The 13,459-nt window shown below is 39.5% G+C and overlaps 1 protein-coding gene across 2 annotated transcripts; it reads right to left on the bottom strand.

The window, feature by feature from the left end:
• Positions 1-5,956: 5,956 nt before the first annotated feature.
• On the bottom strand, positions 5,957-12,868 carry cunh2orf42 (chromosome unknown C2orf42 homolog). Of its 2 annotated transcripts, XM_074689732.1 has the most exons (9): positions 12,762-12,868; positions 11,395-12,483; positions 10,085-10,201; positions 9,836-9,937; positions 9,348-9,452; positions 8,358-8,465; positions 8,139-8,239; positions 7,870-8,032; positions 5,957-7,746 (listed from the first exon to the last, which is right to left on the bottom strand). In XM_074689732.1, exons 1-9 carry the CDS (start codon positions 12,850-12,852, stop codon positions 7,508-7,510), a joined length of 2,115 nt encoding a protein of 704 aa, XP_074545833.1. In that variant the 5' UTR covers positions 12,853-12,868; the 3' UTR covers positions 5,957-7,507. The 2 variants fall into 2 exon arrangements, with proteins under 2 accessions (XP_074545833.1, XP_074545834.1); XM_074689733.1 differs by lacking the exon at positions 9,836-9,937 and having other exon boundaries at positions 5,958-7,746.
• Between the last annotated feature and the right edge of the window lie 591 nt (positions 12,869-13,459).

Below are 13,459 nucleotides of genomic sequence, written 5' to 3'. Positions count from 1 at the left end.
CCCTTCTAGATAAATGCCTGATAGTAATCCACAAATTGAAATGAGATTATCACACTGGAAAAAAATAAAATGTTATCAAGTGTTTTTGTCTTATTTGAAGTCAAATTTGTCTTATTATACTCAATATGAGTCACATTCAACTAAACAGTCCAGAAAGATGTCTTGTTTTGAGCCATTAAAAGACAAAAATGAGGTCTAATTTGCTTGTAACAAGTAAAAAAAAATCTGCCTGTGGAATAAGAAAAATTTGCTTGAAACTAGATTAATGTCTTAATAGAAGTAACTTTTCTTTTGTTCCATCGGCAGATTTTTTTTTAACTTGTCCCAAGCAATTTAGACCTCGTTTTTATCTTTAAATAACTTGAAACAAGGCATTTTCCTGGACTCTCAGGTGAATGTGATGAATATTAAATCTAAAAAGACATTTTCTACTGAAAATCAGACAAAAATTCTTGACACATTTCAGTTTTTTTGCAGTGTAGCACCAAGCTAGGTTATTGCTAAATGCTACTTCTTAGCTCCCTGATTGGGTTGAACAGGACTGGATTGATTTAGGGCACATCTAAGTCTCTATGACAACACTACGTCAGCTGACATAGTTTAGTTGTGAGAAGAGATGTCTGTGTTTTTCCCTGCTAAAACATTTCTGTGATTAATTTTGTTGTGATGGTGGACACTGGAGCCGAACTGCCAGACAAATAAAGGACTGAAGAGCAGAAGAAAGCTAAACGGAAGAGTGATAGAGCACGAGCTAAAGGCTAAAACATCTGATTCAAAGATATAAATATTAATATAAGAACATCTGTTTTTCTGTCTGAAAATGTTTTGCATTCATATGATCTAATAATTCTCCTCCACAGACAGATTTTCCTTGCTACACCATGCTCCCCACTAACATGAAACTTGGGTACTCAGACGTGGCATTTAAGTGTACCCTACGCCCACGTTCAGATTGATAAATGTCAATCTGTGTGTGGAAATGAGCTGTACACCCCCTTTTTTCAGTCGTACGTACATTTGATATATGAGGGCCACTATCTTTGACCTCTTAAGACCCAAGCTTTTTTTCTGGTGTGCATTTTTTTATTCACCTTGCTATTTGGGATAAGTAAGACCTAATAAGTATAACAGCTAAACTTGTTCACTGTACAGGAAGTTTGATTATGTAGGCTATGTAATGAGTTCCCTCATCATTTATTGTGTTATTGAACTTAAATATGCTGTTTTTTTGTTGTTGTTTTTTTCACTAAAATGGGTGCAGTGTTGTGATATCACCAAAAGATGATGTGGGCAGTGTCCCTAAATATGGCTAATAGGTCCAAGTTAAAAAAAAAAAGAGGTATCATGGGTCTGAGAGGCAGAAATGTAATATCTACATATGTGGACGCTGGGTCTTAAGAGGTTTAAGTCTCTGTGAGGACTTTCTGTTTGTTGTGTTGATTGCAGTGACACCTGTGGCTGGAATCGGTAGTGTATTTTACAGGAAAAGGTAGGTTTAGCGTCCTGTGCCTGAGAATGCTTCCTGCTGTGTCTAGATCCTGTTGAATATCAAGCATGTAGGGTTGCACTTCTTGTTAAAGCAGGAGTCTGCTGCAGCTGTAACACTGAGCATGAAATAAAACAGAAATGTAAACGATAAAACTGAAACGTTTGGTAAAAAAACAAACATTTCAAGTCTCACTGAGTTTACTCTTCGATGTGAGAGAAAACAAGGAGTCCACTTCTCACCTGAAGTATTAACTTTACAGTGTATTTATTAAAACAAAGGTGACATTAGTGGATGATGAAAGCAAAGCGTAATGTGAGAAATGGATTAATGAACACAGCTGCATTCTTATTAATGTAGAGTGGGCGTTGAAATGTCACGGCAGGAATAAAACATGTGCGATGGGTTGTTTCCAGATGATGTAACCGGCTCTCAGCCCTGCAGTCTGCTGCTGCAGCGTGCAGCTGAAGGTGCAGTCAGATTAAACCTGCCGCGTGTGTTGGAGGGGGGAAACATTCTGTCCAGAGATAATGTGGGATGACGGAGCTCCACCAGCATGTGAACTTGTGTCTGTTGCCGTGTTGACAGATGTGTGGTCATACTTGGCCGCGTCTCGGCCACTTTCACTCACTCAATCACAAAACGAGAGAGACGGGCTGAGCTGACTCTGCCGTGAACTTCTCGTTCTGTGAGAAGAGCTCAAATCTGTGACTCTGCTCTTACTAAACTCTTTTCAACAAGGCTAGGGGCTGATCGTACTTTCTATTTCATTCTCTGAAACGCAAAGTAATCACAAACAGGAAATCATGGTCCCCAGATGATGAACCTTGATGACTTTCGCTGATCTCCAGAATTTTACTTGAACAGAAATACGAGCTCTTCAGTTTTTAGGCGTTATGAAACACGTTATCTGGAGGATGATCTGGTGAGACTTTTTCACTGCAAAATGAAATACCACAAGTAAAGTCTTATCCCAAGACTCTATGCACATATTTTCTGCTTTGGTGCATTTTGCATTCTGTCTGCGGCTCATTCATCGTTAACACAGCTGTTTTGACTGTTAGTATCAAAAATTGTATCCAATTATTTTAAATTTGCAGATGCTTTTCCATTATCACATCATTTTATTTTCTTTGCACATGTTTTTGAATCCCCTATAGAGATCTGTAAATATTTTTGGTCATAGTAAAAGCCATTGATGGTGGTAAATTTGCACAGAGAAAGTAAATCAGTAGGACTAGTTAAAAAGTAATACAAGAATTGCCTTCAAGGCTTGTGCAATTTTGATCCACACAAATTAAACTGAACTATTTTATGTTCATGTATGTTATTTAAATTTGGATCTGAGTTCATGGTCTGAAAAGTAATCAGGTTTACATTTTTGTTGCGTGTTTTTATCTGCACCTATTTTTTTCTCCAGAGCCTCACTTTATTTCAAGAACCCCTCCAAAACCTCACAAATAAAGCCTTAATTTTACCAAGTGGTTGGACTGCAGATCAGACCAGTAAAGCCTGATCCTGTTCGCTTTTAACCATAGACTGTAAAAAAATGGACGTCTGCTTGCTCGGCTCAGTCTATGCTTTCAACAGCCAACCATACCCTTGTTGGTAGGTGGCGTATAAGCCAGATGAGGATAGCCACGTCATAGAAGTGGACACTGATACAAATCAAAGGAAAGTTATCTTTACAAAAGTTGACTGAAGATTCAAACATGGCAGGTTTACCTGTTATTCTTTACTACCACTGTCAAACAGGAAGTCGATTCTTATGACCAATCAATGTACTGCAGCGTTTCTTCTTGGGTCGGATCGGTATGTTTGGCACCCCAGCAGAAGGGTACCAAAAAGTGGGACAGGACAGTTTGGTAATTTGGGGACCTGTCCCATTTTTAGTCAAAAGATGTGGACAGTACCAAGACATACTGAACTGAACCACTTGGTAGAAACAGGGATAAACATTACTCTGTTACAAAACGTAGACAGATGTTGAGTTAAAAGCAAAGAAAGTGACAAAAAAGTAGGAATAAATCTGCAGCTGTGAAATCTGTCCAGATTTGTTCATGAACTCCTTGAAAGGCTGAAATGAAAGGCTTGCTTCATCAGTGCAGCTAACTACATCTGAACTGCTGAAGCCAAGCTGAAACTGAATGCTACAAATCTGACTTTGACTGCTGCAAAACACAGCGCTCAGTGTCTTTGCAACACTTGAAACCCCTTGGATTGTGCTATTGTGAGCCATTGTTCACTTTGCTTTTCACCAAAATTTAACTGGGTTTATATTTTGTACATTCATGCACAGAACTGTAGTTTGCACAAAGTATATGCTGCATGTTTACAATTAATGTAGTCATATTGTCCTTTAGTATCCCATTGTTGTTTATTAATTTGCAGCTGTTTTCTGATATTGCATACTTCTTAATTCTCTTTTCACGTGTTTCTAAATCTGTAACCCCTTTATTGTTGGGTATCAATCTGCCAAGATGTCAATATGAGCGTTTATTTTTTGCTCAAGAAAGAAAGTGTGATTGAAAAGTCTTTGCTGTGTTAATTTACTCCAAGGGGTGATGAAGCTGAGAGCAGAGTAGGAAGGAGTCCAGACTCTGGTGAGTTTAGAGGTGAAGGGAAGAGGCAGGAGGACACTGATGAGATGGATTGGAGGTGACTGAGGTTGAGGGAGGGTTGCAGCGATCGAAGTGAAACGACAACTGAAAGCAGAACAGAGGAAGAAGGGCTTAAACGTCGGACTACAGAGGAGTGATCGGTCAATAGAAGTAGGAGCTAAATCTAGTTCGCTTAGGGCCTGAATGAGTAGACGACTATAATCAGCTGATCAGGAGAAGAGGAGGAGACAGAGGGGAGAAGATTGATGAGGGAGGTCCCACTGGCAAAATGTGAGCTTTCCAATACAGTGATGCTGACACTGCAATCAGGTTTTACATGATGCTATGTCCATGTTAGCATCTCAACCATGGTGACAGATAATAGTTTAAAATGTGCAACTTTTCTAGTTTTAGGAAATTGTGTAAAAGAGTCAAAAAAGCAAATAAGAGACAGGAACATTGTGTGATTTGAGCAAGAGTTCGACACTAAACCTTTAAGCCAAATATTGAGGACGGATGACACACTTTTTGTTTCACAGAGCCTTACATCTGATGATAATATTAAACTTGTACCCACATTCCCCCGTCCCCTCTGCAGCCCGAGCCCCCCGAGTCTGTAACAGATCCTCCAGGAGATGAAGGAAACCTCTCCTGTCAGCGTGCGCCTGCTTCTTTCTTCCAGGAGACGATTGATTTGTCTCTGTGCTCTGTGACTGACAGACTACATAAACAGCTACACGCGTCGCTCCGAGCCGTCTGGCAACAGGGCTCCCTGAGCAGGCAGAGGCTGTCCTCGCTCTGATGTCCTGGAGGCCTGTGAGGGAGGAGGCCGAGGGGGGGGCTGGCACTCGTCTCCTACGCCTACACCCTGATGTAGAAGCACGCTGTGCAAGCTGCTATTTTTTGAGGAGTGCGTTGAATTTGGCGTGCTGCTCTCATGGTATTAACTTGTAATCTTAATTAATTCATGAACATTTGGACACATTTTGGAGGCATGTGTGATGTTTTTAGTGATACATCTCAAGGGGAGTGTGTGATTCCTGCTTTGTGATGCCCAGAAGGAGAAGGAGCCAGCCAAATTATGAAACACATTAAAGGAATATATCTTCTTCTGTACTTCTTCTTTCTGTCACATTAAAGCAGTTTCACTCTTTACTCAGCCCTGACATGAGAAGCTTTGTCGAGTCGACCCCCTCTGATAACCAGAGCAGGGTGAGGCCGCCCTCTGCTGGACAAAATCCATATTTAATGTAGTCAGAGAAGTAATTTAGAAAGCTTTTACACCAGAAAAGTGCACAAAACATTCAGTGGACAGTTTTTTCAGACCAAGCATATCCAAAGCAGCATAATATAACATATCATTAATAACAACTGAAAAAAGTTCAGAGAAAAACAGGGAAAAGCTGCGATTAGTCGTAGTGAAATTGGAAACTTTTTCAGATGAGGTAGTAGTAGTCTAAGTTACAAAAGCTGTAGTAAAAGTTTTAGGAATAGTGGTATATTACCTTAATTCACAGTACAAGTGAAACTGATGATAGTTTAAGAAACTGATGTAGAAGTCAAAAATCAAAGGTTGAAAGAGATGCAAAAAAGTGGAAGGTGCATTCATTTCTGAAAGTATGGAGCAGATCAGAGTGAATTAAATCTGAAATAGAAGATAGGTTTTATAGTGCTTTCCTGTTACAAATTAAAAGACAGGATCAAGAACGAAGGATAATGCAGATAAGACAAGCTGAAAGGACAACCAGGGATAGTGTTTGAAGGGACTGTGAGGACTGTGTAAAGTGGATCGCAGCAACACAACACAGTCAAGCAAACACTGTCTCGAAGACGTGACCCTCAACGAGGTGTGTGTTTGATGTGAAGCAAATGCACGGAGATCAGATCTTCTTTTTAACTCTACTATTTTTGTTCAAGTTAACTTTAAACCAGATACAACATGACGAGGTGAGGTGTTTATCAACAATTAGGTAGAGCTATGGTTTGAAACGTGAAAACAAGCAAACTTCGTCAGTTTTGTGCTGTAGTTTTGTAGCTATATTCAGGGCTACTGACAGCCTGGTACGATGGCTGAGAAGTGACTGAATCGATGACAAACTTTAAACAAATTTAAAAGATGCAAAATGTTTCTACAAGTCCTGAAACAAATTTACAAAGTCTGAATTTTGACGGAAAGGGAATTTACTAAATGCCGAACGTGACCCAGAAGTGACTGTGCCTGAGGGGCCAGTTAGACGGTGTTATGGAAAGACATAAGGCATAAAATTGATCAATGATGTTTTGTCTTTTTTTGTGGAACCAGCTTCAGCCCAAAAAACGCAATTTTGCTTTTCATATGGACGACCTGTGGAATTTTTTTCTACCAATGTGAGGAAAACGAAAAGACCAAGCATCTATTGAAACAGCCATGTAACCTCAATCTTCATTTTATTGATAGACTCAAGTTTGAACAGACCACTGCAGAATAACTGCTGACTGTGGGTTGGAATGGACATTATCACCGACAGTATGGACAGTGTTTTAGTCTTTAGCCCATGTTCTAGTCTTTAGCCTCTGTGTTAGCCTTTAGCCCGTGTTTTAGGCTTTAGCTTGTGTTTTAATCTTTAGTCTGAATTTTAGCCTTTAGTTTGTGTTTTAGCCTTAAGCTCATGTTTTAGCCTTTAGCTTGTGAGTTCCTCTTTAGCCTGGGTTTTAGCTTTTAGCTTGTGCTCTATCACTCAGTGTTAAGTGATTATGTTAGCTCTTGAAGAAAGCAGAAACAGATGAAGAGAAGCTAAGAATTTAAACAATCTGAAGTTGGGCTGAGGCAGGTAAACAGGGAGTTGCGAAATCCAGGTGAGAGGAAATAAAAGCATTAGTTTCTGAAAAAACTTCTCTGTTTTTACTGAAACTCATGGTTTAACAGTTTCTAAAGGTCACCTTAATATTTGCGAAAAGGAGGGTAAGCAGAGGCTGAATCTGTTTGCAGTCCTGAGGTTTTCTCTATTGGACTACCATCTATTGATGCTTATGGAGCAAAAAAGCCCATCTGATTTTGACAGTGTAACACAAAACCTCAAAAAGAGAGACTTTGACCTGGATGACATTTTTACTTCAAGATAAACAAACTTTTGACAAGATTTCAGAAATTTTGTCAAACAGATGACACGTTTAAACTTCCATACTTCACTCTTTCTTGACTAAAAATGTTTGATAAAAGACATATTCTTTCTTTTCTGTGGTTAAATATAATACTTAGCATGAAACTAAGGCTTCACACTGAGTGTGTCTCTACAGTCTGGATTGTCTCCGATCAATATCAAACTCTGTTATTCATACGGCCACTGGTGATCAATACGTTGCATAATAAATATGGATTTGTGACTGAGTCTCATGCTGGATGTATGAATGATTAATGACAGAGGCAGCTTTAATCCATTTATCAGACGACCACCTGAAGGATTTCCGTTCCCTTTTTTTGTCTGCTCGGGTTTGAGTCCAACTTGTTACAGCCTCCTTTCTCCACCACGCTTGTCCTCTCACCGTGATCCGTCTGACCGCTCTGCTGGTGTCCAAACTCAAAGCTGATCCTCAGTTCCCCCATCTGACAGCGAGGAAGCACATCAGGGATCCACTCGATGACAAACGGACCAGCCTCCTTCTGGTCTGCAGAGCCCGGTCCTACAAAGACAGATAAATACAGACCTGGTCTTTTAACATCTTTTAATACGACATTTTTCTGGACCTTTCAGGTGAACGTGTTGAGTCTAAGTTAGTTGCTCTTTGCAGAGTGAACACACTCACCAGCTTTGAGGAAGGTGCGGAGCTCCATGGGTCGTATCGCCTGCGGTCGATCCGTTCTGTATCCCTCAGGTAACTCTGGTTCAGGTGGAGGCTCGGGGCAGCGGAAACGGGAATAGGAGCCGTCAGCGTTTTTCACAAAGCTCTGAAAGAGCTCCAGAGGCAGCTAAGGAGACATGGTGAGGTGGAGAGACAAACCATGAGGAGGTTTGTTTTCTGTGGCTCTTTAATTGTGACTGTTTATTTTTAATTTATTCATTTATTTTATTTACCTCAGGAGTGTCGAAGATGCGTTTGACCTGTGTGAGGTTAGTGATGTGCCAGGTGTACTTGGAGAAGGAGCCAAGAGGAAGTCCATCATTTTTTACAAACGCTGAAAGTACGCACAAAAAGGGACAGAGAAGCGAGAGAGAAACAGTTGAAGTTGAAATCTTCAAAATAAACAGATTAAAACTCTAAGTTAGACAAAGCCGTAAATGTTTTTGTTTAACCTGTTGTGAGGTTGGGAAGTCTCTTCTTCTTTGATCCTAATGACAAACGTTGCTGCAGAGCGTTAAAGAACTCCTGAGGAATGTAGAACACCAGAGGCTGGGGTTTCCCTGATAGAGAAAAACATGAACAAGCTTTTTAAAGAGACCGACAGGTTGGCATATTGTTATTCAAGAATCCAAGAAAAAAATCAATATTTTAGGTAAATCTAAAAGAATAAAATGAAATAATAAGAAAAAAACATTCATTTCACTAGCCTACCCCTGAAGATACATTTCTCTGGTGGCCCTAATCTTGTTTTGTATTTTTTGTTTGTTAATAAAAGATATTGCTTCTACTGCTACTTATATGTGCTGATAGATAAACTTAGTTCAGCTGCTTTCTCACATCATCTTTTATACCAAACTTAACTTACCAGATGCCCTGTAAGCCCACACACAGAGGAGTGGGCATACAGTCAAATTGTCTCACTTTATCTTAAACCCTCTTTTAGGTATTTATCACATGATGAAATGATTTAAAAACATGCAGAGCTCTAACACTGCAAAAAAACTGAAATCTTATCCTGCATTTTTTCTTATTTTAAGTTAGAATTGTCTTAATATGCTTGAAATGAGCCACATTCACCTTATCAGTCCAAAAAAATGTCTTGTTTTAATGACATTTAAAGACAAAAAATGAGGTCTGAATTGCTTGTAACAAGTAAAAAAAATGCCAATAGATCAAGAAAAATTTGCTCAAAAATTTGCTTGAAACCAAAATAATGTCTCAATACTAGTAACTCTTTTCTTGTTCCACTGTCAGATTTTTTTTACTTGTTACAAGCAATTAAGACCTTATTGTAGTATTTAAATAACTTGAAATAAGACATTTTTATAGACTAGTCAGGTGAATGTGGCTAACATTAAGTCTAAAAAGACATTTTTTACTTAAAACAAAATGACAAAACACTTGATAAGATTTCAGTTTTTGCAGTGAAGGTTCAGATTTACCGTCAAACTGGTAGTGCATGGTCTGGTGGATCCTCTCTGTGACACTCGCCAGCCACTGTTGGAAGCCTAGAGTCACTGTACGCTCATCTACAACCTGGGTACTCCCTGTAACATACACACAGACACACACATACACAAACAGAAAGACACACTTTCAGCATGTGTTTTGATTCTAAGAGGACCACCCACAAGCAAATCTCTAAACCTTTAAGTTTCTGAATGTTTGCCTGTCACATGTGATTAAAAAGCTCTTCTAAATGATAAAATAAGCTCAGTGTGTCCACTTCAGTCCAACTCTGTTCTTTTCAACAGTGTTTGAGGATTAGTGCAGCAGGATTAGACAGAGGAGTGATAGAGACAGATGTCAAAGATGGTTTAAAGCTCTTTGACGGACGGATTTATGCAGCAGGAAGATAAAGACAGAGAGAAAGAGGAGGGTCAGCAGTGAGACATGCAGCGAGTGAGACAGGCAAGCAGAGGGTCAGCACCTGGAGCCTTCAGTCCCCCAGCACCAGGCACTTTCCTCTGACCGGTTCTCTTTAGACCACAGGCCGACACTGCCTCTTTTCCCAGCCCAGAGGGAGAGGCCGCTGAGGGGCGGGAAGTTAAAGAACGACAGGGTGGGAAACGTAAAGATGGAAAGAAAAGAAAAGAAAGAGAAAGCGAAATGAAAGATTCAGACAAATGTAACCTACATCAATGAGTGACACATGTAGCAAATATTATTGTTAAATTACCTGAAAGAGACTCATCCAGGCGGAGCTTCTTTGTCTTCTGATGGGAACTGACGGAGTCAGCTTGTTGGAGAGGTTTCTCACCTGGACCTGTTACTCTGCTGGAGTTCTGATGAACACCTGAGGAGACATGAACAGAAAAAGTTGGTCATGTTAGATTACACTGACTCAAATAATACAGCCATTAAAACATGAACAAAAGAATCTTTGAAGCCAAAGTCGGTTTATACCACTGTTATACCTCTGTGTTTCACAGTAAGCTGCAGTTGGCAGCAGGTGAAAAAATATAGTTTTCACATGAGGAAAATTTTAAATCTGCAATTTATATACTCTTAGTGTGAATTAAAGTTAGAGAGTGAATGTATTTATTTATTAGTGAAGCATTAAAAACAAACAAATGTAAAGTTGCTGGACTTTCTGATAGGGGTGAAGACCTTTGAGAAAGTTTATTTTGGGGAGTTAGGTTCAGTGAAAAGAGTTTAAAGTCCAAATTCTGTGATTAAATCAGATATAGGACTTTTTTTTTTAATTCTCCAAATAACAATTGGCTTAACCTCCCCCAAAAAACTATTTTACAGTGACCCTAAGTCTCTTAAACTGAATGTACAGAAAGTTCAATGAAACTATTTACATAATAAATTATTAAAGTGCTAAACTTTGGTTATCAGTGAGTTTTTTCTTGCCTTAAGACTATTTTTAATGCTGTAATTTGCATTTCTATTTAAAAAAATCAAGTTGCTTCAGAATATCCCAACTTTGTTAGTAAACATTCTTCTTTTACTCTGATTATTTGGAGCAAAATCTCATATATATATATACATATATATATATATATATATATATATATATATATATATATATATATATATATATATATATATATATATATATATATATATATATATATATATAAACAGAGTTCTAATACAATTTTTAATCTGATTTAACACTCTTTCCTAAACTTTTGTTGTTGTTGTTGTTGTTGTTCTTATTATTATTATTATTATTATTACTATTATTATTATTATTATTATTATTGTATATTTTATGTTTTGATGCTGTTGCTGTTTTTGACACACTTTGAATCGCTTTTTGTATGAATGCAACAAATGCGCTTGCCTTGCCTTATGCTGTGAAAATACTTCAATAAATTTTGTGACATTTTGCAAATAAAAAAGGGACAGCGGTACTGAATTAATTCTGATTACATTGCTGAAAATTGGTACAAAAAAAAACGGTGATGCTGCACAAACAGCTATGAACTGATTGTATTGATGATGTATTGGGACCGAAGGGAAGCTTTGTAACTGTACCACTTGGGGTGTAGCTGATAAAAGAAGCAAACTCTGACGCCAGTTTCTCGTCACTTGCGAAGGCGCACACGCAGGCGTAGAAGTGAAGGCAGGGCGGGGATGCCATGGGAGGATGAGGGTTGGCTCCATCAGCTCCAAGTTTACTTTTCCTGCTGCTGCCGCTCACTTTACAGGCACAGTGAAACATGCCATGCTGCTGCTGCTGCTCTCTGCTCTTCCTCTCACTCTTTGAAACCTCTGACAGCCCTCCTGCACCCACAGTGAGATGCAGCAGCCCCAGAGGATGCTGGGAATCTGTGTGGCACTTCACCACCAGGGTGTCCTTTGAGACACGCTGCACCAGAGGGCCTGGAGACTCTGTAGCCAGCCTCCACAGCTCCTCCCTGGCCTGGATGGAGGCTTGGAGCCCCTCTAAGACAGAGCTTTTCAAAGTGAGAGGGGTGGCGTGGTTCTGACACTCGATAGCTTGTTTAATGTGGATGCAAAGGCTGTCTGAGGACTGCTTTGAGCTGGCAACGGCTGATTCTGACTCACCCTGGTTTGATCTTTGACCCTGCCTGCAAGACGGAAGAAAACAGCGACCTAAGTTGATGCGGGTCAATAAGGTAGCTCCATCACCTGTTGCTATAGCAGTGTCAGTGGGGACAAGTTCGACAAACCCTAGCTGTGTCGCTGTGGCTCCTCTTCCTCTGTGACACACTGAAAACACCTGCACACCTCCTCCTACACCCTCTTTCCCTCCTCTCTCCTCACTGTCTATTATCACCTTCACCACCTCAACAGCACACTTCTTGCTGCCCCTGCCCTCTGTGGAGGCATTTCTGAGGGATATCCCACAGGCCTTGTTCTTGCAGCTGAGCCCACGCGTCCCATTGTAGACGCCACACTGCGGGCACTTGCGAATGCCCCTCAAAGTGGCTCTGCCCAGGTTGGAGAGGAAGGCGGGGGTGTTGGATGTAGTCTTTCTGCTGTCTCTTTGTTTGGCTGCAAGGTTGATGGGAGTGAGTGGAGTCTGGGTGGAGGGAGAAGAAACTGCCACTTCACTTTCCATTTTGGGGATCTCCATTAGTAAAAGTTCAGGGTTTAAACCTTTGAAAAAAAGGGGGAAAAGTTAAATGTGCAAATAACAACACAAAACTGTCTTTTGATATTAATGAACACAGATGGTGCCAAAAAATATATAAATTCAATCCCTATGACTTTAAATATTTTAAATAGCTTATTAACAGTTGAAAGGCATTGTAACTGCTTCCTACTTTAAATGTGCGATCTCAGTATAAATATGGTTGCACCTGATTTAAAACATACAACAGGGTCGTAGGTTATCGTTCTCTGTGTGTGTTTATTATATTTAATATTCAAACTACCTGTGTTCCTCTTCTCTTTAGTCAAATTCAACTCTGGCCTCCAAAACCGTCTCGACCGTCGCCATTCCTTCTTACATCCCAACCGCCGCATTGCGCCTGTAACGACACTCCTGATAGGCCGGAGGTAGTCACGTGGGTACAAAAAGGCGGGGTCGGACTACGGCCGAGTCATGGGATTGTAGTTTTTGTCGAGAGTCGGCAAATAACTGAATAGTATCACAATTCTCTACCGGTTTCTCTTTTTAGCGGTGAAATAAAACTTCTTTATTTAAAAAGAACACTTTGTAACTTGATTAAACATAACTAAAAAATATCAATCGATACTATACATAATTATTTAACAATGTAAATTGGACACTTTCAATATCGAAGTATTGATGCGTTGTGACCATATTACTACATAAATGTAAATTATACACTTACTTTTGATTGATATCGCTGCCAAATAGTGAGACATTATGAATTGTCTCCTAAATTTCTATGCCTACTCTAAGTAAGTAATTAATGTGTTTTACTTTCCATGGAAAACATTACGTGAAGTTGTGAAAAAATTCACTCTGGGTTTTTAGGGCTTGTTTCAATGGTGTACTCAAGTATTTCTTGTTGTCTCTAGCCCTTAATTGAGATAGTATGTAGAATAATCTTTTGGATTTATCCTATCATTTGTTCAAAAATAAATTACGACTTCAAGGCTACAT

The sequence above is a fragment of the Halichoeres trimaculatus genome, unplaced genomic scaffold (genome assembly GCF_033239565.1).
Source record: "Halichoeres trimaculatus isolate MK-OKI-2021-1 unplaced genomic scaffold, fHalTri1.1 fHalTri1_scaffold_16, whole genome shotgun sequence".
Lineage (NCBI taxonomy): Eukaryota > Metazoa > Chordata > Actinopteri > Labriformes > Labridae > Halichoeres > Halichoeres trimaculatus.
Note: the sequence above shows the minus strand (reverse complement) of the source record. Positions and strands in the feature narration are given on the sequence as shown.